The sequence below is a fragment of the Fistularia commersonii genome, chromosome 1 (assembly GCF_037954325.1).
Source record: "Fistularia commersonii isolate RoL2024-O1a breed Wild chromosome 1, RoL_Fcom_v1.0, whole genome shotgun sequence".
NCBI classification, from domain to species: Eukaryota; Metazoa; Chordata; class Actinopteri; order Syngnathiformes; family Fistulariidae; genus Fistularia; species Fistularia commersonii.
This window is the reverse complement of record NC_141284.1, coordinates 8,309,447-8,335,368: the sequence shown is the minus strand read 5'-3', so window position 1 is coordinate 8,335,368 and position 25,922 is coordinate 8,309,447. Positions and strand designations below refer to the sequence as shown.

Genomic DNA, 25,922 nt, shown 5'->3' with positions numbered 1-25,922 from the left:
ACGGACACACACACACACACACGGGTTGTGTGTGTGTGTGTGTGTGGTTTACATGAGTATTCAGCGCTGCTGCCTTCCCCGGTGTTGCTACAGCGGCCAGTTGTTTACATCCGTGGTTTACACGTGTATTCAGGCCGGTGCTGGGCAACGTGGGCACGGTCACATTGACGGTATAGTCCGGGTGCTCCGATGCATGGGGCCTCTGGAATGAGACAGACGTAACTATTTAGCACTGAGGTAGTGCTTACACATACAGAATCACTGGCCACATGCGGCCCGTGGGCCACAAGTTTGAGACCCCTGCTTTAACTACTTGAAAGGCAGGAATGAGATTTTCCACTTTAAGGCTTGTATTTGGCAGCCAGGACACTCCATGGCTGGGCATACTTTGGTCCAGTTAGTTTTGGAGCAGGATTGGGTCATGGATTATTGAGAATTACAAAACAAAAATACATTACCAATTACTACTCAATAAATAAAGACAACGTTATATGTTCAGGTGTATTTTAAGTGCATTTAATACCAAGATGATACAACTGGAGACAACCTCATCTTATTCATGGGACATAAAGAGAAAGGAAAAATAGAAAAGTAAAACAACATAAATAGTGAGAACTGAAAAAGATAACTAAAATTTATTCCACAAGAATAAATGTGCACACTGAAGCAGCAACCCTTTTTCAACACAAACACAAACAGATGAACAGTCAAGACAAACTTAAAAAAGATCTTTTAAAAAACAAACCACTGTGCAGCAGAGGAGGTGTGTGCTTTTATTCCTCAACTTTTATCTTACATCAGATGTTAAAATACAAGCTTTATAAAAGCTGGACACTAAGAATACATTGAGGACAAGGATGATTATGATGTGGGAAAAAATTGACTGCTGCTCTAATAAAATATGTCAGTTAGTAGGGTCTCAGTGGGGTCTCAGTATACATTGAAAAGGCGCGAAGAGGTAAACCTTCACAAGTGCTTAAACTGAGAAACTGCATTTGTTAAATAGATACTCCTCAACAGGTCAAATAAAATTATATTTTACTGTGCTCTGTGCCTGTGATAATAGCATCCAGCCTAAAGTTGAGACTATCTTCCTGCAGTTAATATTCTTACTTAAAAAGGGCAACACTATAAGTAACAAGTATGTCTGAATTTCAGCACAAAATAACGAAAAAAAAGAATAGAGAAGAAAATAAAAGATTAGAGAATCCTTCATCTTTGCACGTTAACAACCATAAACTGAAAAGAAACAGGCCCCAATCGGGCGTCGTACAGGTGGTTCCTTATATGCAGTCCTATTACAAATTGAGCATGTTTGGCAAGAACACATTGTTGGATCAGACTTTTATATAGCTGAACACACATGGTAGCAGCTTTGATTTTTAAAATCTACTTAGCCAAGTTTCAGCTACAAATGAGGGATTGGGCAATCCTGATACTGACTGGTATCAGCATGTCTCCTGCTTCAGTGCATGATTCCAAAACCACTGTGTCCTCAGAGCTGCAGCACAGAAAAATATCAATTTGCAATTTTTTTTTTACAAATAGCTGTGGTTGAATATGTATACACATGCATAGATCAGCCCAGTCAGATATGGCATGTAGGGATAGTCAATGTCAAGGTGGCAGACAGATTTGGTCCCAGTGGGGCTCAGTGGGGCCTCAGAGAAGGTGTGTTGTAGATCGACTGAAGGTGTGGTACCTCCTCTCAAACATGGAAGTAAGGTTCACCATGGAGGGGGAGTGGTGTGCCTGAGAGGCAGAGAGAGAATATTTTACAAGGATTAGTGGTGACTAAAAGCATGGAATGTATACATGTAGTGAACCTCTGGTCACCACCTATGTTAAACAAAAAATGAAAATGAACTGTATTCTTATGAACTTTTGGTACTTAGTAAACCTATGTGCATGATGCCGTTAGTAGCTGGCCTCCTTCAAATGTCAAATACAAACAACAGCATTCCAAAACACCCAAACATACATGTTTATCAAAAATGAAGGCTCCTTTTCTGTAAAATTGCTGACTTGTTTTTCCTCAATGGTCAAAGTTAGGATGGTGTTAATTTTAAACTTTTCTTAATTAATTAAGATTTGGATGGCAATAGATTGTTTGACCTTATCTGAAATGGTCCATCATGCCATTAAAAAGCCATTTAAAAAGGTTTTGTTTCACAGACTTGCTTGTGTGCATTTGTGTTTAACAATACAATTTTGAATTCACCAGATTTCTGATTTCTTTTTTTTTGTATTTGCAAACGAGCAGGTTGAATATAAAAAGAACATGGTTCAACAATTAGGAAGGAGATCCTAAATAGTTTGCAGGAGGACTGAGGTGAAGAAAAGCAAAGTGTATCCCTCCTCTCAATTCAGAGCTGACCCAAAATGTTGTGATTTGTCAAAGTCTCTCACCTCATTTATCACCAACCTCCAAACACCAAGAGACACACATGAGGCAGCTGCCTTTAATCCCACAATTGTGTGCAAGGGCCGCAAAAGGTTACCTGATCTGTCCCACTGCCACTAAAATTACACAGCGTGGCAAAGCAAACACTGTAAATGCAACATGTCCATGTAGCATGCAAACATGCTCATACACATGCAAACACGTTCGCAATACTGTCTCTAATGGCGAGAGTAGATGAATGGTAACCATCTAGAACCAGCATCATTTGGTAAATGGTGCTTGAGGGCTTTAGAAATACTGAGGAAGATATTGACTCGATGAATAAACTGACTGCTGTGTGACTGCTTCTCCAAGTGGCACAGAAAGAAGAATGCAGTGTTACAGTGTTGATGGTAACTTTTGGAATATTCCACCCAACAGGTTTTAAATCAGCAGCATCTAATTTGAAATGCGGTACACACACACAAAAAAAACGTATACACGCACATATGTATACATCTATATATAGATATATATATACGGATATATACACAGTGGGGCAAAAAAGCATTTAGTAAGCCACCAATTGTACAAGTTCTCCCACTTAAAAAGATGATCGAGGCCTGTAATTTTCATCATAGGCACACTTCAACTATAAGAGACAGACTGCAAAAAAAAAAATCCAGAAAATCACAATATCTGATTTCTAAAGAATTTATTTGCAAATTATGATGGAAAATAAGTAGTTGTTCAAGAAAAAAGTTCATCTATATACTTTAAGTATGTATAAGTATTTAATTATATATACTTGTATATATATATATATATATGTGTATATGTATATGTATATATACATGTATGTACGTATACATGTATACGTATAGAAACATACACTCGCCGGCCACTTTATTAGGTACACCATGCTAGTAACGGGTTGGACCCCCTTTTGCCTTCAGAACTGCCTCAATTCTTCGTAGCATAGATTCAACAAGGTGCTGGAAGCATTCCTCAGAGAGTTTGGTCCATATTGACATGATGGCATCACACAGTTGGTGCAGATTTGTTGGCTGCACATCCATGATGCGAATCTCCCGTTCCGCCACATCCCAAAGATGCTCTATTGGATTGAGATCTGGTGACTGTGGAGGCCATTTGAGTACAGTGAACTTATTGTCATGTCCAAGAAACCAGTCTGAGATGATTCCAGCTTTATGACATGGCGCATTATCTTGCTGAAAGTAGCCATCAGAAGTTGGGTACATTGTGGTCATAAAGGGATGGACATGGCCAGCAACAATACTCAAGTAGGCTGTGGCGTTGCATTGGTACCAAGGGGCCTAAAGAGTGCCAAGAAAATATTCCCCACACCATTACACCACCACCAGCAGCCTGAACCGTTGATACAAAGCAGGATGGATCCATGCTTTCATGTTGTTGACGCCAAATTCTGACCCTACCATCCGAATGTCGCAGCAAAAATCAAGACTCATCAGACCAGGCAACGTTTTTCCAATCTTCTATTGTCCAATTTCGATGAGCTTGTGCAAATTGTAGCCTCAGTTTCCCGTTCTTAGCTGAAAGGAGAGGCACCCGGCGTGGTCTTCTGCTGCTGTAGCCCATCTGCCTCAAATTTCGACGTACTGTGCGTTCAGAGATGCTCTTCTGCCTACCTTGGTTGTAACGGGTGGTTATTTGAGTCACTGTTGCCTTTCTATCAGCTCGAACCAGTCTGGCCATTCTCCTCTGACCTTTGGCATTGACAAGGCATTTCCGCCCACAGAACTGCCGCTCACTGGATATTTTTTCTTTTTTGGACCATTCTCTGTAAACCCTTGAGATCGTTGTGCGTGAAAATCCCAGTAGATCAGAAGTTTCTGAAATACTCAGACCAGCACTTCTGGCACCAACAACCATGCCACGTTCAAAGTCACTCAAATCACCTTTCTTCCACATACTGATGCTCGGTTTGAACTGCAGGAGATTGTCTTGACCATGTCTACATGCCTAAATGCACTGAGTTGCCGCCATGTGATTGGCTGATTAGAAATTAAGTGTTAACGAGCAGTTGGACAGGTGTACCTAATAAAGTGGCTGGTGAGTGTATATATTTCTTTATACATAAACACACACACACACACACACACACACACACACACACACACACACACACACACACACACACACACACATATATATATATATATATATGTACAAGACTGTCTCAGAAAATAAGAATATTGTGATAAAGTTCCCTATCTTCTGTAATGGAATTACAAAAACAAAAATGTCATAAATTCTGGATTCATTACAAATCAATATTGCAAGGCTGGTATTTTAGCTATTCAGCAAACTATTCAGCATACAATTATATGATCAATATGGGCTAAAAAGTACAGACTCTCATCTGTAATTTGAGAGCAATTGGAGCAAGGGTTTAGGAATGACTCTTACCAAAGCTTTTACCAAAGTACCAATTACCAAAAGTAATTGGTAAAATTGACTCAGAAGGCTGCAAAAAAAAAGGCTAAAAATCAAGGCTACATGGGCTCTTCCCTTGGGAACCTGTCATCAATGAAGCAGTTAAAAGCTCTGGAGTTGATTTCAGGTGTGGCGTTTGCATTTGGAAGTTGTTGCTGTGAACACACAACATGCGGTCAAAGGAGCTCTCAATGAAGGTGAAACAGACCTTCCTGAGGCTGAGGAAAAAGAAGAAATCTATCAGAGATAGTGGAAATTTTATGAGTGGCCAAATCAACAGTTTGGTACATTCTGAGGAAAAAAAAAGAGTGTGCTGGTCAGCTTGGAAACTCAAAAAGGCCTGGACCTCCATGAAAGACAACAGTGGTGGATGATCACAGAATCCTTCTCATGGTGAAGAAAAAACTCTTTGCAACATCGACTCAAGTGAAGAACAGTCTCCAGGAAGTTGGTGTTACAGTATCTAAGTCTACCGTAAAGAGAAGACTTCATGAGAGTAAATACAAAGGATTTACCACAATGTGCAAGCCATTAATCAGCCTAAAAATAGAAAGGCCAGAATTGACTTTGCCAAAAAACATCCGAAGAAGCCAGCCAAGTTCTGGAACAGCATTCTTTAGACAGATAAGACTAAGATCAACCTGTACCAGAATGATGGGACGTAGAAAGTTTGGAAAAGGATTGGAACAGGTCATGATCCAAAGCATACCACATATTCTGTAAAACATGATGGAGGCAGTGTGATGGCATGGGCATGCATGGCTTAAGATAGCACTGGATCACTTGTGTTTATTGATGATGTGACAAAAGACAGAAGCAGCCATATGAATTATGAAGTGTATAGGGAAATACTTTCTGCTCAGAGTCAGTCAAATGCAGCAAATTTGATTGGACGGTGCTTCACAGTACAGATGGACAATGATCCAAAACATACTGCAAAAGCAAACCAGGAGTTTTTTTAAGCAAAGAAGTGGAATATTGTGCAATGACCGAGTCAATCCAGATCCTAACCCGATTGAGCATGAATTTCACTTGCTCAAGACAAAAGTTGAAGCAAAAAAAGCAACAACTGAAGACTGCTGCAGTAAAGGCCTGGAAAAGTAGTCCAAAGCAGGAAACCAAGCGTTTGGTGATGTCCATGGGTTCCAGACTTCAGCCAGTCATTACCTGCAAAGGACTCTCAACAAAGTATTGAAAAGTAACATTTAACTTAATGTTTTTGTACAATTACTTTTCAGCTACAAATCACATATCTTTGTTCAACCCCTTGAATTAAACCTTACAGTCTGCACTTCAATTCCATTGTAGTTGTTTAATTTCAAATCCAAATCCAAATCCAAATCAAATCATGATTTGGGCATGCAGAGCCCAAATCATGAATATTGTATCACTGTCAAAACATTTCTGGGCCCAACGAAACAGTATATATGAAGGTAGTTGGTTACTACATCCATGAAACTTCTCATTTGTCTTCCTTTAGACCTCCTGCCTAGCAGCTCCAATTCCAGCATCTGTATACCAATATATTCACTGTCCCTCCGTACATGACAGAACCATCTCAGCCTGGCTTCTCTGACCTTCTCTCCAAAACATCTAACGTGCTGATCCTCTGAGACTCATTCCTGATCTTATCCATCCTCATCACTCCCAAAGAGAACCTTAACATCCTCATCTCTGCGATCTCTAGCTCTACCTCCTGTCTTTTTGTCATTGCTACTGTTTCTAGGCCATACAGCAACCATGGTCTCACCACTGCATTTTACACTTTTCATTCTGGCTGACAGTTTTCTATCACATAGTACCCCTGACACTTTTCTCCACCCATTCTAACCTGCTTGAACCTGTCTCTTCACCTCTTTTCAACACTCTCCACTGCCCTAGGCTGTTGACGCAAAGTACCTGACATCCTCCAACTTCTTGATCTCCACTCCCTGTTACCTACATCGTTCCACCCGAGTCCTCTCATTCACACACACATACTCTGTCTTGCTGCAATTAACCTTCATTCCTTGCCTTTCAAAGCATACCTCCACCCCTCGATTTTTCCTCAACCTGTTCTCTGCTCTCACAACAGATCGCAATGTCATCTGCAAATATCATGGTCCATGGAGATTCCTGTCTAACCTCATCTGTCAGCCTATCCATCACCACTATAAACAAGAAGAGTCTAACACCTCACCACTCTCACAGCTAGCATACATGTCCTGCATCAGTCTAACGTACTTCTCTGCGAATACAGACTTACTCATACAATACCAGAGTTGCTCTTTTGGCAACCTGTCATATACTTTTTTTCTAGGTCTACAACAACAATGCAGCTTCCTCTGACCTTCTCCGTAATTTTAGCATTCCTTTAGCCTACAGTATTAGAATTCTCGAAGCAAATACTGTCTCTGTAGTATTCTTTCTCGACACAAAGCCATTCTGCTGCTCACGAATGCTGACTTCTACTCTCAGTATAGTTTCCTCTACTCTTAACCATTACTCCACTGTATGGGTCATCAACTTTATCCCTCTATAACTACAGCAATCCTGCACATCCCCCTTATTCTTAAAAATGGGCACAATCCCACTTCTTCATTCCTCAGGCATCTTCTCACTCTTTAAGATCCTGTTTCTAGCCAGAAACTCCACCGCTGCCCCTCCTAGACACTCCCATACCTCCACAGGTATATCGTCAGGACCAACTGCCTTCCCACTCTTTATCCTCTTCAATGCCTTCCTCACTTCACTTTTATGAGCCTCAGCTACTGGGGTGTACAATAGTCACCTCTTCTACCTGCACCTCGCTTTCATTTTCCTCATTCATCAGCTCTTCAAAGTACTCTTTCCATCTTCCCATCACTTTTCTAGCATCTGTCAATGCGTCCTTAATCACACGAACCTTCTGTTCATCTTTTCTATCTATATCGCTCGGTCTCGCCAACCTGTATAGATCACTCTCTCCCTCCTTACTGTCCAACCATGCATACAAGTCATTGTAGCTCGACATCCTGACCCGACTACCGAACTTGCAGAGTACACCTGAAGATCTCTGTGAGCCAACTGTGCCTCCAGATCGCCAGCTGCCTCTCGTCCCCGGTGGTGCACCGAGAGGACACCTCACTCCTGTCGACAACCACAAATCTATTGCGGGTCCGACGCAATAGCCATCATAACTGGCCCTCTCATCCCAGAACAACACATCCCTGATAAGCTCATTACAAGAGCCTAGTATTAGCATCTGGGCAAGTATGGGTTATTGATCAGTTTTATGGTAGGGTTGTAACTGCTCTTTTCTTGTCATGCCTTGGGTAATTACTCTATTCCCATTTCATTGCTATCGTTACCTTGTTAAGTTGCCGCTTATCTAACTCTCTCTACTTTCCTTTCTTTTCGTAACACAAACGCACATCCACATAATTTTTATACAGGACACTATCTTGTGGCATTCCATTCATTCCTTTGTGCCGTCCGGCCCCGGTCACACAGTAGCACCATTTGGTAGCCTTCGGACTACAACCGCTGCCATTTTGCTAGTTCTGCATTCAGACTGCCATTTTGTAGTTTTTTGAGGCCGCCGCCATTTTTGAAGTCAAACACACACGCCTGCATTTCAGATTGGCAAATAAACTATATTGAATTTCAAAAGGGGAGTTTCTTGGTATTCTTTGTGCGAATATTGTGACAAGACTGTGTGACAGGGTCAGTGCTCTGACCATGACTTACGCCTTATTTATCTAAAATATCATTGTTGTTAAATATTGACATTTGAGATAAATACCTATCTCTCTAGACTGTGTTCCACTCATAAGTTATTGTTTTCCAGCTTTACAGTTGGTGCCCTGAATGAAGATTGGTTTCATTATTGAGTTAGTGATAGTCCAAGAACTTTTATAACTAATAATCACCACTGATAATTATTACTAATAACTAATTCTAGTTCCACTCACTGCGCTCACTGCACGGTGTCCCGTGTGAGGCTAGAGTAGAACAATGCACAACAACTCTCACCTATCACTACTTTGTAGTCACTGATCTCTTTCAGATTACCTAGTGTATTCAAGATGTAGTCTACATGCGTGCTCCTATCTCCACTCTTATAAGTTACCCTATATTCCTGTTTTTCATGAAAAAAAGTGTTCACTACAGCCATTTCCATCCTTTTTGCAAAGTATACCACCAACTGTTCCTTTGTGTCCCTATCCTGTATACCACTCCTGCACATCACTTCTTCATCCCCCTTGATTGCCTGCACCAGCATGCCCATTGAAGTCTGCACCAATTACCACTCTCATCTCTGGGGATATTCTGCATCACTTCAGCTAACTCATTCTAGAACTTCAGCTTCTCTTCTAACTCACAACCCACCTGCGGGGCATGGCCACTCACAACACTGAGCATGACAACTTCAATTTCTAGTTTCAGCTTTATAAGTCTATCTAACTTCTTATTTCACCTTCACAACATTCCTAATATGTGTGTATAGATGAGCAAATTAAGACGCACGCACACACGCAAAAATAGAAAGTATTATGATAGAAAGTAATATTAATATACATTTATATGCACAATACACAATTGTTCAGCAAGTAATTATTTTGACCACATCATGTTATCCATAATTTCCAACTCCAAGCTGTATAAACTTGAATGCTAATTGGATTTAATGCATAACAGGTGATGTGTATTTGAGTAACGAGGGAGGGTGTAGCCTTAGTGTAGCCACCGCCCTATACCAAGGTGTGGATAATAATTAGGCAGATTCTTCTCGCAAGGAAAAATTGATCAAAAAAAGAGATTTAAGTGTCTGTGGTGGGGTACTGCTAATGGCAGGTATTATTACAAATGTGCTAGTGGGATGTTTTTGGGTTGAAAATTGACCTAATCAATTCTCAGACCTGCTGCCAATTTTTAGAAGGGGTTTTCATCACGCAGTGGTACAGGGGGAAAAAAGTGTGCATCTTTCAAGAAGACTTTCATTCTTTTATCCAGGACAACGCTCCACCACATGCATTAAAGTACTCCACCGAGTGGCTGGGCATTAAAGGTCTTCAAGATAAAAAACTGACACGGCCCTGTTCTTCACGTGACTTAAACCCAATTGAGAACTTCTGGGCCATTAAGCAGGAAATTTATAGTGCAAGTAAACCGTAGACCTCTCTGAACAGGGTCCGGTAAGTTGTGGTTGTAGCTGCACAAAAAATTGATTTTGACCAGATTGAGAAACTGACTGGCTATATTGATCATTGAGGAGTGTGTGTGTTTTGTTTTTTTTTTTCTCTCCCAGAAATGTTTGTTCATAAATTTTCCGTTTTATTATTCTCACTTAAACGGGTGACAAACAAGTGAGATGGGATAATCTGTTTCATTTTGTTGCATAATTCTGCACATTAACACTTGCCTAATAATGGTGTACATATAGATATTCTCTTAAGGCCAAAACTTCACTTTTACTAAAATGTTCAAGTTTGGGGGTTGAACATCTTGGAATGACCAAGAGCATTGTAGTTGTACAATAACAATTAATCCTCAAAATTACGTGTGTGTGCGCGCACGCGTGTGAAAATATAGTCAGGCCCAGACAGTGACAGTCTTCATGATTTGGGCTCTGCATGCCACCACATTGGTTTTGAAATGAAACCACAACGGAATTGAAGTGCAGACTTTCAGGTTTAATTCAAAAATGCTCATTTCAGGGGCTCAAAAGTCATTGTCCAAATAAACATAACCATGAGTAAAATACTACTTTTCAATTCTTTGTTGAGAATCCTTTGCAGGCAATGACTGGCTGAACAAAGATATGTGATTTGTAGCTGAAAAGTAATTGTACAAAAACATTAAGTTAAATGTTACTTTTCAATACTTTGTTGAGAGTCCTTTGCAGGTAATGACTGGCTGAAGTCCGGAACCCATGGACATCAACAAACGCTGGGTTTCCTCCTTTGGACTACTTTGCCAGGCCTTTACTGCAGCAGTCTTCAGTCGTTACTTTTTTTGTGGGTCTTTCTACCTCAAGTTTTGTCTTGAGAAAGTGAAATGCATGCTCAATTGGGTTAGGATCTGGGGGTTGACTCAGCCATTGCAGAATATTCCACTTCTTTGCATTAAAAAAAACTCCTGGGTTGCTTTTACAGTATGTTTTGGATTATTGTCAATCTGTACTGTGAAGCGTGCCATCCAATCAAATTTGCTGCATTTGGCTGATGGGGCAAGCGAGTATATCCCTATACACTTCAGAATTCATCAGGCTCTTTCTGTCTTTTGTCACATCATCACTAAACACAAGTGATCCAGTGCCATTGGAAGCCATTCATGCCCATGCCATCACACTGCCTCCACCATGTTTTACAGAAGATGTGAAATGCTTTGGATCATTAGCTGTTCAATTCTTCCCATCATTCTCATGGGAAGAAGATCTTAGTTTCATCTGTTGGAAGAATGCTGTTCAAGAACTGGGCTGGCCTCTTCAAATGTTTTAAGGCAAAGTCAATTCTGGCCTTTCTATTTTTGAGGCTGATTTTTGAGGCCCCTTGTGGTGAATACTTTGTAACGTATTTTCTGCACTATAAGGCGCACCTAAAAGCCTGTAATCTTCTCAAAAACAGACAGTGCGCCTTATACATGGATCAATATTGAGCCGCAAGAGGTCTCACAACTTCGGGAAGGAGCCACCGACTCCATTTTCTCCCGTAGACAAAATAGTGCGGTGCATGCTGGGATATACAAGGGCACTAAGCATGTATTTTCATTTCCATTTATGTTTGTGTGTGCGTGCGTGCATCGCCAAAGTAGCCGCGGTAAAAATGGTCTCAGTCTCACACCACTTGTGTGTGTATAAAGACCCCAAATTGCACGTTTCAAGAGACACGCTTACGACGCAGAGTTTAAACTCAAGGCGATCGGTCACACCGTAGAACACGGGAATAGAGCAGCAGCAGGAGAATTCAACAATAACAAATCAATGGTGCGAAAGTGGAGGAAGCAACAAGATGACCTGCGCCAATAATGCAGCAGGGAACAAAGAGAGATGGCTACAGTTAGAGGAAAAACTTGAACAGTTGGTTGTTAAACAGAGAGCAGTATGTAGAAGTGTCTCTACAGTCACTATTTGAATGAAGGTAACAGCACTAGCTAGCAAACTTAACATCACTGAATTTAGAGGTGGTCCTTGGTGGTTTCGTTTTATGAAACGCTTTCAACTGTGACAAATGGAGTTGGAAATACATTGTTTTCAATGAAGGCGGCACAAATACCGGTAAGAGCTACAGGTACGTATAGTACCATATTGTGAATGCACTAACTTGTTTTGGGAGTGAACAGAGTTGTAAGAACGTTGGTTTGTATTCTATTAATAAAGTTTGACTGACTTATCTGACTGTTTTGTTGACATTCCCTTTAGCGCAGCTCCATTTAGTGGATGCATAACCCAACCCCAGCCACTACTGTAGCTTCTATTCTATGCGCCTTATAATGCGGTGCGCCTTATATATGATTTTTTTTTTCAAAATGGGCCATTCATTGAAGGTGTGCCTTATAATCCGGTGCACCTTATGGTGCAGAAATACAGTATTTACTCATGAAGTCTTCTCTTCATGTTATACTTCCGAGAGAGTGTTCTTCACTTAATTGGATGTTGTGAAGGGGTTTTTCCTTCACCATGGAACAGATTCTGCGATCCAGGCCTTTTTGAGTTCCCAAGCTCATCAGTGTACTTTTTCTTCCCACAATGTACCAAACAATTGATTTGGCCAGTCCTACCATTTCTTCTATCTCCCTGGATTTCTTTTTTTTCCAGCCTCATGATGGTCTGTTTCACCTTCATTGAGAGCTCCTTTGACCACACATTGTATGTTCAAAGCAACAGCTTCCAAATGCAAACGATAACCTGGAATCCACTCTACTTTTGGTCCCTTGAAAAAAAGGAAGCTATGTAAAGCTGTAATTCCTAAACTATGCTCCAATTTGGTTGTGTATACTCTCAAATTACAGCAGAGAGCCTGCACTATAAGCCCATATTGATTATATAATTGTATTCTGAATATGTTTTTGTAAACAGCTAAAATAACAAAACTTGCCACTGTCTGTGTGTGTACACACACACACTATTTGGTCAAAAGAATTTGCACACCAAATAATCTGAATCAGGTGTAACACTCAATCCCATGGCCACAGGTGTATAAAATCAAGCACCTTGGCATGCAGACTGTGTTTTACAAACCTTTGTGAAAGAATGAGTCACTCTCAGGAGCTCAGTGAATTCCAGTGTGGAACTATGATAGAATGCCACCTGTGCAACAAATCCAGTCATGAAATTTGCTCACTCCTAAATATTCAACTGTCAGCTGTATTATAAGAACATGGAAGTGTTTGGGAATGACAGACACTCAGCCACAAAGTGGTAGGCCATGTAAACTGACAAATCTGGGTCAGCAGATGCTGAGGCGTATCATGTGACGAGGTCGCCAACTATCTGCAGTCAATTGCTACAGATCTTCAAACTTCATGTTGCCTTCACATTGGCTGACAAACAATGTGCAGAGAGTGTCAAAAAGTGGGTCCATGGCCAAGCAGCTGCACCCAAGCAACAAATCATCAGGCGCAATGCAAGGCATCAGATGCAGTAGTATAAAGCATGGCACCACTGGGCTCTAGAGCAGTAGAGATGCGCTCTCTGGAGTGACAAATCGTGCTTCTCCATCTGGCAATCTGATGGACCAGTCTGGGTTTGGCCGTTGCCAGGAGATAAGTACTTGTGGTACTCGACTGCATTGTGCCAAGTGTGAAGTTTGGCGGAGGGGGGATTATGGTGTGGGGTTATTTTTCAGGAGCTGGGCTTGGCCCCTTTTTTCAAGTTAAAGGAACTCTGAAAGCCTCAGCATACCAAGATATTTTGGACAATTCCATGCTCCCTAATATGTGGGAACTGTTTGGAGCTGGCCCTATCCTTTTCCAACATGACTGTGTACCAGTGCAAAAAGCAACGTCCATAAAGACGTGGATGACTATCTGGTGTGGGTAAACTTGACTGGCCTGTACAGAGTCCTGACCTCTACTCAACAGAACACCTTTGGGATGAATTGGGGTGGAGACTGAGAGCCAGGCCTTCTCACCCAACATCAGTGTGTGACGTCAGCTTCAGAGCCGGTAAATGCAAAGTCCATGTACACTTTAGATTTTCTCTCTTGCTAAAACAACCTATTCTTCAACCTGGGAGCAACATGAGAATGTAGACATTTGGTTTTTATGCAGCCTTTTCATTCTATTAGCCTCCATCTTTCTAATATTGTGATTTAACTGGATATTTGCTACACGATGTCTTTAATGCATCCATTTTTGTAATTTATCACTGCAATGTCAATGTTCCACTCTATTAATGGTAGATCTCTATATCTTTGATTTAATTGATAATTCTTGGGTGTACAATGTGAATGTGCATATCTGTCAGAAAGGACAAAACACTAAAACTAATTTCCCCTTAGATATAATTTACTATATATCTTGTATATTTAATAACTCATATGGGTTTATGAATAGTGGTCAAGAGACAGTCTATATGAAACAAAACTGCAATGAAGCTGCGATTTATTGCCGTGTGTACAGAAGTACAGCAGGTATTACTATTTGTCATTGCAAAGCTAATTTCACAGCAAGACTTGACAAATTTGAATTTTAGTAACTCAAGCACAATAATATTGTCTAATGAAATAAAACTGTGGTCCAGTGACAGGTCCCATTATCAAGCAGGGGGTTTTGACAAAGAAATGTTGGTAGATTTTTCTTTTTACACTACCCAAATTCCTCCATCCCTATTTTGCACATCCTCCAATCACAAGGCATGTTTTTTTTCTCACATATCTTAGATTTTACTTATCTGTTTATTTTTTTTTTTTTTCCAGTATTACTATTTGCACTATTTGTGATGCTGCGGTGACAATTTCATTTCCTTGTCATGAGATCAATAAAGTCGATCTCATCTTATATTTCAAGATTTATTCACCTGCAATACTGTACTTTTGTAGTCAATTTCCAGTGTTATCAATTTCAATACATGTAGTCTGTGGAGGTCCTCAGTCATCCAGGTCATGGCGAATTCTTGTCAAAAACTAAGACAGCCTTCATAGGTGAGGACTACCAGACCCTCGTTGGGTCCAGCTGATGGAGCTGATGAGGAAGAAGCTGATGAGGAAGCTGAGGGAGGTAAAACTCAACATTAAGGATCCAAGATCTCAACATTTTGAATCCAAGATGAAATAGAAGAAGACGTAAGATGTTTGGAAGGAGGTGAGGAAGATGACAGGCTGTGGGAAAACCACACCTAGAGCCAAAGGTGGCCCTGAATTTGCTGCAGAGCTAAACCTTTTCTTCAATACATTTGACACCCCAGTGAGCTCTGGCAGTGGATCTGGGGCCTCATCCCCCACTCCCCAACTCCTCACCCCCTCACAACACTACTGTAGGCTCTGCTCCCCCCTATCAACACTTTGCGTCCCCCCCATCCCCCTCCTCTTGGCCACCAGCAGCTTGGCTTCTAAGGACAGAAGGGGAAAGAAAAAGGGCGATATCAGAGCCCGACTCAAGATGGGAGAGGTAAATACTGAGTGCTCCCCTCAGTCAGATTATCTAACATGCATTTGCTCTGTGGGAAGACTGACTTACTCCAGGGCAATGTGAACCACATTCATGAGTACCAGACTGCCTCTATCCTTGTATTCACAGAAACATGGTTAAACAATAGTAATATCAATGATGGTTCACTGCACACAGACTGTTTCGGTCATCCCATAAGGCTAGACTGGGATGCTGTTAGCACGGGGAATACACCATGCCTATAGGTCTGCCTATACGTTAACCGCCAATGGTCTATTAAGGGGGCTGTCAGGGCCTCAGCTCACTGAGGTCCTAGCAGTCTCTCTGCACCGCTTCAATCTCCCCAGAGAATTCTTGCAACTTTTCCTAATCCTAGTTTACACCCACCCCAATGCCAATGCAGCCTTAGAGCATATCAAGTCCACCACGCCATCCTGCTTGCTCCTGCCTTTGCATCGTTGGTAAGGAGAGCTGGTGGAGTAACAAAGAGTAATACCAGACAGCATTGATAGGCTTCGGGGATGCTTTGAATCCACGGATTGGGATAATCTTGTATCAGCATCCGGGGATAACAGTGAGCAGATGGAGACTGTCTCATCCTACATATCTTTCTGCTTCAACCTCATACACTCTAAAAAGGTCACCACGTCAGCGAACAACAAACCCTGGGTGACAAAAGAACTGAAAAAAAGATACTTAATAAGAAAAAAAAGAATCTTCTTTACCGGCTCTGAGGCTGAGAAGGAGGTAAATAAGGAGCCATAAGAACTGCCTAGCTGAGTTGTAAGAACAAGGTGGAGCAAACCTTTGCACAAGATGACCTCTTTTCAACTTGGCAGGGGATTAAAAATATGGCCTTGGTGAACACTGCTTCCCCCACTCGTTCACCCATTCGAATCCCAGGGAGTGAGCCAACATCACATCCCAATAACCTCAACTCCTTCTTCACCCGCTTAGAGAGTGACAACAAATCCTAGATAGAGACCTTAGGCTCCACTCTCAAAACAGACTGACCTGTTCTTTGACACCAAGGAGGTGGTGAGAGCCCTTCAGAAAACTAGGGTCTCTACAGTGCCTGGTCCAGACTGGATCTGTGGACCTACCCCCAAGCTCTGTGACGAGCACCTGCAGTTTTCCATCTCCTTTTTAATAACTCCCTGTCCTGCAGCACAGTGCCCCAGATGTGGAAACACTCAAAAGTGATTCCCATCCCGGACCCCTAAGGCCCTGAATGACCTCAGGCCAGTGGCTCTTACCTCTCTGGTGATGAAGGCCTTGGAGAGAATTGGAAAACCTAACATCAAATAAGTAACTGAACCCCTGGTTGATCCTCTCCAATTCACCAATAGGGCTCATAGAGGGGTGGATGATACCAAGATCTTCCTCACCGACTCTATACACCAAGGGCGCTCACACTTTTTCAGAATGCAAGCTACTTAAAAAATAACCAAGTCAAAAGGATCTACCCACGACAAAAATGCAAAACATTCTTCATATGTACAATGTATGTTGATGTGCCTTGCATAACCGCATGAGCCAAAATTGCACAACAAAAAATCAATATGCACCGTATTTTCCGCACTATAAGTCACACCAGATGATAATGGGAGGTTATTAATGGCCTATTTTAAAATAAATTTCATATATAGGGCACACCGCATAATAAGGCGCATAGAATAGATGCTACAGTAGTGGCTGGGGTTGGGTTATGCATCCACTAAATGGAGCTGCACTAAAGGGAATGTCAACAAAAGTCAGATAAGTCAGTCAAACTTTATTAATTGAATACAAACCAACGTTCTGACAACTCCATTCCCTCCCAAAACAAGTTAGTGCATTCGCAATACGGTACTGTACAAACCAGTACTCTTACCGGTATTTGCGCCACCGTCATTCAACCAATATATTTCCAACTCAATTTGTCACAGTTCAAAGCATTTCATAAAATGAAAGCACCGAGAAATACCTTAAGCGTGTTTGTTCTCTAACTGTAGCCATCTCGCTTTGTTCCCGCGGAAACTCTGTTTGCTCTTCTATACTTGGCGCAGGTCATCTAGTTGGCTCCTCCACTTAAGCACCATTGACTCGTTATTGTTGATTTCTGTCGCCGCTGCTCTATTCCCATGTTCTACTGTGTGACTGATCGCCTTGAGTTTGAACCCTGCGTCGTACGCGTGTCTCTTGAAAGGAGACGTTTTAGGGTCTTTACACATACACACAAATGGAAATGAAAATGCATGCTTCATATATTCCAGCATGCACCCCTTCAGGAACTCCATTTTCTATACAGGAGACAATGGAGTCGTCAGCTCCTTCCTGTAGTTGCAAGACCTTTTGCGGCTCAATATTGATCCATATATAAGGCGCACCGGATTATAAGGCCCACTGTGAAGATTAAAGGCTTTTAGGTGCGCCATATAGAGCACAAAATACGGTACATTTTTTTGTATCATGTTTTGCACTGTACTTTCACTGAATTGAATCAGCCAGGGGCGCATAGCCTGGACAGTAGCTGCTTACAGCCAGCCTTATTAACGATGACATGACTCACCTGGAACGATGCTTTAGTCGCGATTTTCGCTTTTAAAGTATGTTGTGTGAAAAGTGACTGCTATCCGGACAAATGGACTTTTAGTTCCTTCACCTTACTCTTTCTCAGCTTGCTTTTCGGCAGGATGTCTGTGTCGTATTTTCCATGAACAGTCCGAAAATGTCGTTCACATTACCCTTCTTTGGTATTGTGATGGTACTCTGGCAGATGAGGCAAATGCACTACAAAAATGTCATCGTCCTATATATCAATCAAGTGACGGGATGGATGATAGGCTGAAGTCTATTTTTTTGGTGTCATGCAATCGACCAGTAATACCGAGGTAGACTGGTAGATCGCGATCGACGTATTGAGCCCCCCTGCTATCCACAGACACCTGCAACCCCTCACAACACAGCCAGGCTCCTTTTTGCCGACTACTCCTCTGCTTTTAGACAGTGTTGTCTTCCAAAAACACTGGCCTCCTGTCCCTACTGTCTGGTCCTGCACTCCACCATGGCCCAGCACTCCAGGACTTCGCACTCTGGTGCGTAGCCTCTTGCCTGAAGCAGAATGTGAGCAAGACTAAGGACATGGTCATCACATTCTCCAATAGGCAGCAACTACTGGCAAAGGCAATCACCACCAGCATACAAGGGGAACCAGTTGAAACGTGAAGGAGGACAGATATCTGGGCACTGTCTTCAACAACCTCCTGAAGTTCTCCTTTAACACTGAGGAGATAATCAGAAAATGTCAGCAAAGGCAGTACCTGCTAAGGAAGCTGAAGTCATTTGAGGATAGCAGCACAATTCTAACCACATTCTATTACACCCTCAATGAGAACATAACAACCTTGTCCTTCACCTGCTGCTTCCACTCTATTACTCAAGAAGATAGGAATCAAAGTCTGCTCCAAAATAATAGGCCAACCCCTCAGACCTCCCTCCTGCTTTAACTACACTCAAATATCAAAAACAGCTAAAAAGATCCTCGCAGATCAGTCCCACATCCTACACCCCATCCAACACCCGGCTTTCGAGTGGCTCCCCTCAGGTCGCAGACTCCGCTGCCCCGCCTGCAAAACCCAAAGGGCAACCTTTTTCCCCAAAGCTGTCCAACTCCTAAATGCCCAGCAACCCTGCATCCACTCATCGCCAAGCCAGCCCCCTCCACCTCGCTGAGTGTAATTTAGACTGCTCATCGTATATTTATTATGTAAATATATTATATTTGGTACAGACAATTTGCACAATATTGCACAATTTTGTCAAGTAATTTATCTATATGTATACACACACATATACATATATATATACACACACACACACAAATATATATATAAATATAATTCTCTTTTTTTCTTTTTGATGTTATCAAACTATTTTTCTCTTCTTTAACTTTACTCCAAGTTCCCAACACAAGAAGATTTTGACAATAATACATGTAGTCAAGACATTTGAACTACCCTTAATTACTGTTCTATTGATCTGTCATGCCTATCATAATTAATCTTATCGTCATCAAAAACAATTAGTTACAGAATATAACTGACAAGTTATACAACAAGTTTTCCTTCATACTGTTCTCTTCCCATTTCATATTGTATTTCAATTATGTTTATTTTCTTATACGCATCAGTTACATTTCTCCTTTAGTGCAATTTCTCTGTCAGCAATTGGTCAAAGACTTTGAGCGGTACTCACTTGTATGAATATTTAAATTAAAGTCTGATTCACCGACAGGCTGTCTGAATGTTACATGGATGGCTGGCCAAGGCAATGCTTGGAACAACATCTAAGCTGGTGTAACCCCAATGAAAATAGGGCTACTAAAATGTAGTAATATAGGCATTACATATAGTTGGTTGACTACATTGCCCAGAGAATAGTGATCAACTAGATTCTTCGACTCTTTCTCTCTCTTCAGCCCAATCTTTTTTCCTCTTTGAGGTTCTTTGAGGTACTACACTTTTAAAACTGATCATTTTCCATCCATTTAGTCTTTTAAGTTACCTTTATACCTGAAAAACAAAGTTTGACACTAGCAAGACTCTGACATTGAATTTTATCATGTTGAAAACTCAGGTGATCTGAGCACGTTTTTGTTATCTGCTTATCAGCCCTTTCTAGCCATGAAGGGAGATTAAAATTTAGTTCACTGACATGAAGGATTCCAATAAAACCAGTCGGCGCAGATGTTGAGAATTGTGTTAAGTTCATCTTGAATTCTGGTATGAGTTATAGCAGTAACAATTAGCGTTTGATGGTAATGTCAATGTTTTAACCCACTTTGGTATATACTATATCATTGTGTTTGTCTGACAAGAGGTCGCAAATGCTCTAGTTCGTTGGCGCTACCGTGTTCTGAACACTAAAAGGAACGTGGCACTTATTTTGTTTACCTTACACCACTGTTTAAGCCAGTTAACGAGTGGTAATGGTTTTCACTATAACTGCATTGCATATGCAATCATTTAGAGTTTCATACGTATATTTTTTACAAGTTAAAAGGAGATTCAATTCCTAGTAATGTTAACATGTTGCATTATTATTGTAATGGTTTAAAAAGGTTAAAAAGTAATGATATAATAATGAGTGTGCATTAAAAAAAAGATAAGCACTCTGGTTCTTAAAGTTAAAAGTATACTTTATTGTGTGATTTAAGCAATATCATTTCTTTACACTGGGGAGTAGGTTTATAAGTAATGCAAATTCTAATATTGTAACATTATGGGTTAATGTGATGAGTACATCATTTCATTGTTAAATAGGGTGTATCCTTAGTTACTGGTTACATAAATGTATAACAGAAATGAAATTAATGAGATCTCATATTAAGAATATAACTAGAATGGAATCAGTCAGTCTGCAAGATTGATGAAGATTGGTTTTATGGGGAGGGACGGATTCCGATCCAAGATGGCAAGCCCAGCCCAGTGAGGATGATCAAGAAAGAGGTGTGGCGAACTATTTATTTTTTCTCAGAGGAACCTGATATTGGATCACTTAGACTTAACCCAGAAATTGGATAACACACATTTTTGGGATACTTTTTGGAGGATTTATTTTTGGACTAAGGACTGAATTATTTTTGTTATTGCTTTGCAGAGCTCTTCTTTTTCTTTTTTTAACTGATTCATTTAGCCAATAAATTGGTCAACTGTTCACTAATTTTCACAGGTTTGTATTCTAATTATCTATTGCTTTTGTGAGCTATCTAGCCCGTACCTCTCTGGCGAACCAAGGTAGATATTTAGTGCTCTTTTTTTTTTTTTACAGGTCCAAGTCTACAAGCTCTATGCTAGCCTGTTAATGTGAAAATGTCTGAATTTGACAAACACATTCACATGTGCACCACTGGAGACATATTGTGCCTGCCTCAAATGAAATACTTGCAGTGTTAAAGATAGGTGTTCTTGCTCTTCAAAATAAAACTTCCTCAGATGGGGTTTTATTGGAAGCAATTAAGAGGGTAAAATCACTATGCTGTCAATGTAGCATTTTACCTGCACTTTGTATGTTGTACGTCAACCCTGTCGAAACACCACCACTAACACCCCGACTGCTGCAAGATGGGATAGGAACATGCTGTCAATACTGCAAAGCCAATGTGTAATGTGATAATTTGTACTGCATATTCTCCAGAATTCAATCTGAAAAATCAAATCAAACCATTTACTGATTCATGTTCTTTTTGGGTGGCACGATCAGTTTAGGAAAGCTGAACTATCGATTTCATGATCCACATGTGAACCAATTAGATGGGTTACAGTACACCAACAAAGCAGCAAAATGTCTTGAGACTTCAATGTCACATGGACAGAGCTGAATATATGATGTTTTTGCAACATTTGTTTGCAAAATGGCACCATTCAGGATTAAGCTTCTTACTGGCAACAATATAAGTCCTGCTTGTCCATGTTGTCAACAGTACCTATGTGATTTATATGGATGTCGTGTCATTACTTCAGCCTTTTTTATTTTTTATTAGAACGACATCTGTATAAAATTATTGTCTGCAGCAAAAATTTTCAAACTGGCTCATATAGAGAGATTTATTCCAGATTTAAAAAAACCTTAGGTTGTGAAATTGTGTCCCCACCATACAAATGGACAGAGGGTCCCGAATGTTTATTGATACATGATATCATCCAAGTTAAAAAGCTAACTACTAGTTACTGCCATGTAACTGAATACTTTCTGGACAGATGTGTATTACATCACTTCACCTTCTTTCATTCCTTCATAGCTTTTTAATTTGAGTCTGTTTCAAAGCATGGGGACTGACAACATTCTGACTGAGCAGATAAGCCCCAGTCAGTTTTGTCTATATTTGAAATAAACATCACTGAACAAGTTAAATGTGTGTTGGCAAGTCGCACTTAGTTGCTTGTATGTTTTTTAGTATGGGGGAAAATAAAAGGAAAAACTTTAAGGCTTTTTTTTGAACATCAACTGTCTCGAAGCTTTGATAGAATCTTTGGGAGGTGGTTGAAAGTGCATGCTGAATGTAGGACAGGATATGCCAGACGGCTCAGCCATCAGAGGCAGGTAAAATGTGGGGTAGATAGCAGGGGTGATGTGCCACCATACATTTAACCTTAAATGAGAAGTCAGCTTGGCTCCAGTGAATACATTGACATTTTAATTCAAGGGAGCTGTTTTTGCGTAAACTAGCCAAGAGAAACAAGAAGCATAGCATTCAAATTTAAAGGCATGACTTGACATTAGGATTTTTTTCTCCCATTATTTTCTTTTACTGCCACAAATGTTAGTAATTCTTATACTTACTTAAAGTTTGTTAGTAAGATAAGTCTTTTCAAAATTTAGTAATAGAACAATAAATATATGGACACAAAAATGATTCTATAAATGAGTGCTTCCACCAGAAAGGAACTATTTAGCCGCAGCTCCTGGGCCCTTTTACAACCAAGTGCATTTTCCCAAACCACTACCACCAGTAAGTGAACCGAAAAAACAGAGCTAAATCAACCCTTAAAATCTCTGTCCTTTTCATTCATAAATTAAGCTGGAAGAGGAGTTACACTCAGACTGTTTTGTAACCCAAACAGTGTCCAAAGTTCAGATCATTATTTAACAAAATTCTGTTATTGAACAAAATTATGGTTGCAGAGTTTAGGATTTTAAGAAGTTGATTTGGTACTGGGGGTGCCACCAGTGGCTATCTGTGTTTTAAAAAGGAAATAAGAGTTAAGTCAGTAGTAAAGCTGAAATTAAAATGGCATCCGTGCACCAAAAGCACTAGAAGGTCCACAGCGATGTTTTCTCGTGTCAAATTGCACAGCTGGGCTTTAAAGCAGTGTCTCCCTGCGAGGACTGGATAGGAAGGCCTTGTGTGGGTCCAGAGGAAATTGGGTGTGCTCCCTATTTGGGGTCTTTGATTGGAATCCTTGGCTGGGCAAGTGCTTGAGACCAAACTGGCCAGATTTTGGTAGGGAACTTTTAACGATTTGAGCAGTTGACGTGGGAAGCTGGGAGCTGAGGGAGACAGCATTAGTCTGTCCTGTTGGAGTCCGTAAAGGAATATGGACTGTAGAATTGGGTTGTTGGGGTTTAGGGCCATAGTAGGGGTCAATGCTTTGGTTTCCATTGGGTCGGACACAGACAGGGACCCTGGCTCGGACAGGAGGATGATCCAAAGAGTTAGAGCGCTGGACTACTGCACTGCTCTTGGCAGAGTCACTCAAACTGAATGTGGAGGTAGAGCGAGACATCTATAGCACATAACAGAGGAAACATATGGGGCAAATCAGGAGGGAAAACAAGATGATGCAAAGACATGCTGAGATAAACACTAGAATAAAAAATTACAAGACAGGTAAAACAAAAGACATGCATTCGTCTGGAATGTATAGAAGGGGAAAAAGGAAAGAAAACAAAAAATTACACAGAAAAGCCAAGGAGAACCACTGGCAGTGAAAACTGATTACAATGTTTAATGTCTGCGGTTAATTAGAATAGTCCAAATGAAATTAAATAATAGAATGGGTATTAAACTGTCTAAAGATGAAGCACTAAGCTAGCCCATTTGATTGACTTTCAAGAAATGCTCTTTTAGTTTTTTGTCAACAATAATGCATTTAATTAATCTTACTTGTTAAATTTGTCGTGGATGATGTTGAAATGTGTTGTGCTTTGATCTGACGATAGACGATAAATTCCAATCCAAAATAGAACCTCAAAAAGAGGTGGTCAAAACACAAGCTCTCTGTTACCATCTAACAAAAATGTGTTGGCTCGGTGAAGGGAAATAGCTGCTGAGCTCAGACTGGCCAGTCTTTTTGATTGTCAAGTATCTACTTACTAACCAACAGGGAAGTTCTGGCTAAGTTTAAGGTCATTTCTGACTAGAACTAAGTTAATTTCTTTTATAAATAACGGTACTATATTCTTGTAACTGCCTGCCTATTTTGAGGATATTGATCACAATTCTTCTGTCATTTTTCAACTATAAGGTTCACTTCTAGTTTCAGAGTGACAAAAAGTAATCACTTTTTTGTCTACTTTGATGTTCTCTAGCTTAACTACTATTTTTTTGTTTTTTGGGGGGGGTCACCAAGTGATATCAACTTATTGAAAAGAAAAAATAATTCACAAGATCTAGCTAAAAAACATCAAAGCAGAAAAGTTTATTATTATAATTTCTTTTTTTATGATGAATCTTTTGGTGTAGCCATCAAAGATGTGCATAATTTTCAGTCAAAAAGCATGCATTATTGTAGTATACTGTATTCTCCTTAATGTCCAAGCATTAAACAAATAATAGAATTAGTACTTTGTCTTAGTAAACTTTTTTTTCAGTATTAGTATTACCAAGGACATCTGTTCCTTTGCTTTCCTTTGCTGAGAGCTGCACTGATATACACATCTTTTGAAATGTTTTTTTTTTCTTTGAATTCAACAAAACTACATTCAGTTAAGATGGCTGAGTGGTTAGATTTGCATGTGACTGTTTGCCTCACACTAATGGTTTGACAGATATTTATCTTCAAAGCCATCTGTGTAGTCCACGCTCATAAATTCCACTCTTACAAGACTAGGTGGCAACACCAATGTCATGTAGATCCCTATGGATATATTGCAAAAGATTATTTCAGCATAAGGGCATGCACACATCAACCTAAGATGAGGTATGGGGGTGGGAAAAAGATGAAGGTTACAGTAAGAGATTTATTTAAACAGACCATTGCAGACTGTGACAGACTCTGTCTGTGCACAGAGTTTGAGTCGTAAACTAAATTTTATATATATGCCCCCTGTTAGCAAGTATCCCTGTGAAATTGTCTTTTTTTTTTTTTTTTTCGTCAATCAAGGTTAAGAAGAAAAGGAGGACGACATTGATGGGAATCAAATGAAGGAGTTGTTACTTTGAGCCCTCAGCAGAGTCACTGCACATACGAGACCGAGTAATTTAAAACTGATATTTTACAAGGGAAAGTCTTTCTTTGCACTGATGTTATATCCTCGGCTCATTAATAGCAACTAGACCATTTCTAGAAAATATAGCATCCTTAACTGTAATCAAATACAGTAATGTGCCAAAATCAGGTTGACGACAACAACACTGAAATATGACTATTTTTTTCAATTTACTGTTGGTTATATTTCACAATATTGGGACTGTCCTCAAAAATGAATCTGAATGATTTAGAATCTAATGGGCTTGCATGGAGATATTTTCCATATTCACCATGATATGAAATAAGACAGTGTTGAGTAAGAAAACTTCATATATGAATGAATAATTCCCTGGAGGTAACTTTCATAATTTAGCTGAGTGAGTTCTCAAACATTTGGACGTAGTAAGAGAGGATATGAAGGTAGTTGGTGTGAGAGAGGAGGATACAGAGAATAGGGTTAGATGGAGAAAGTTGATTTGCTGTGGCGACCCCTGAAGGGAAAAGCCAAAAGAAGAAGTTATCAAACATTTAAAATGTCA

At 40.3% G+C, this 25,922-nt stretch overlaps 1 protein-coding gene across 4 annotated transcripts in view; it reads right to left on the bottom strand.

Moving 5' to 3' along the window:
* Nucleotides 1-518: 518 nt before the first annotated feature.
* ect2 (epithelial cell transforming 2) overlaps nt 519-25,922 on the bottom strand; it is a 65,789-nt gene continuing 40,385 nt past the window's right edge. For 2 of the 4 annotated variants that reach the window (XM_086146589.1, XM_086146598.1), the window contains one exon: nt 519-1,752. In XM_086146589.1, the coding sequence (XP_086002715.1) occupies nt 1,663-1,752 (90 nt within the window). In that variant the 3' untranslated portion in view covers nt 519-1,662. Of the gene's footprint in view, nt 1,753-19,750; nt 23,698-25,922 lie in introns of those variants that run through there. The other 2 variants (XM_086146571.1, XM_086146580.1) reach the window with 1 other exon arrangement.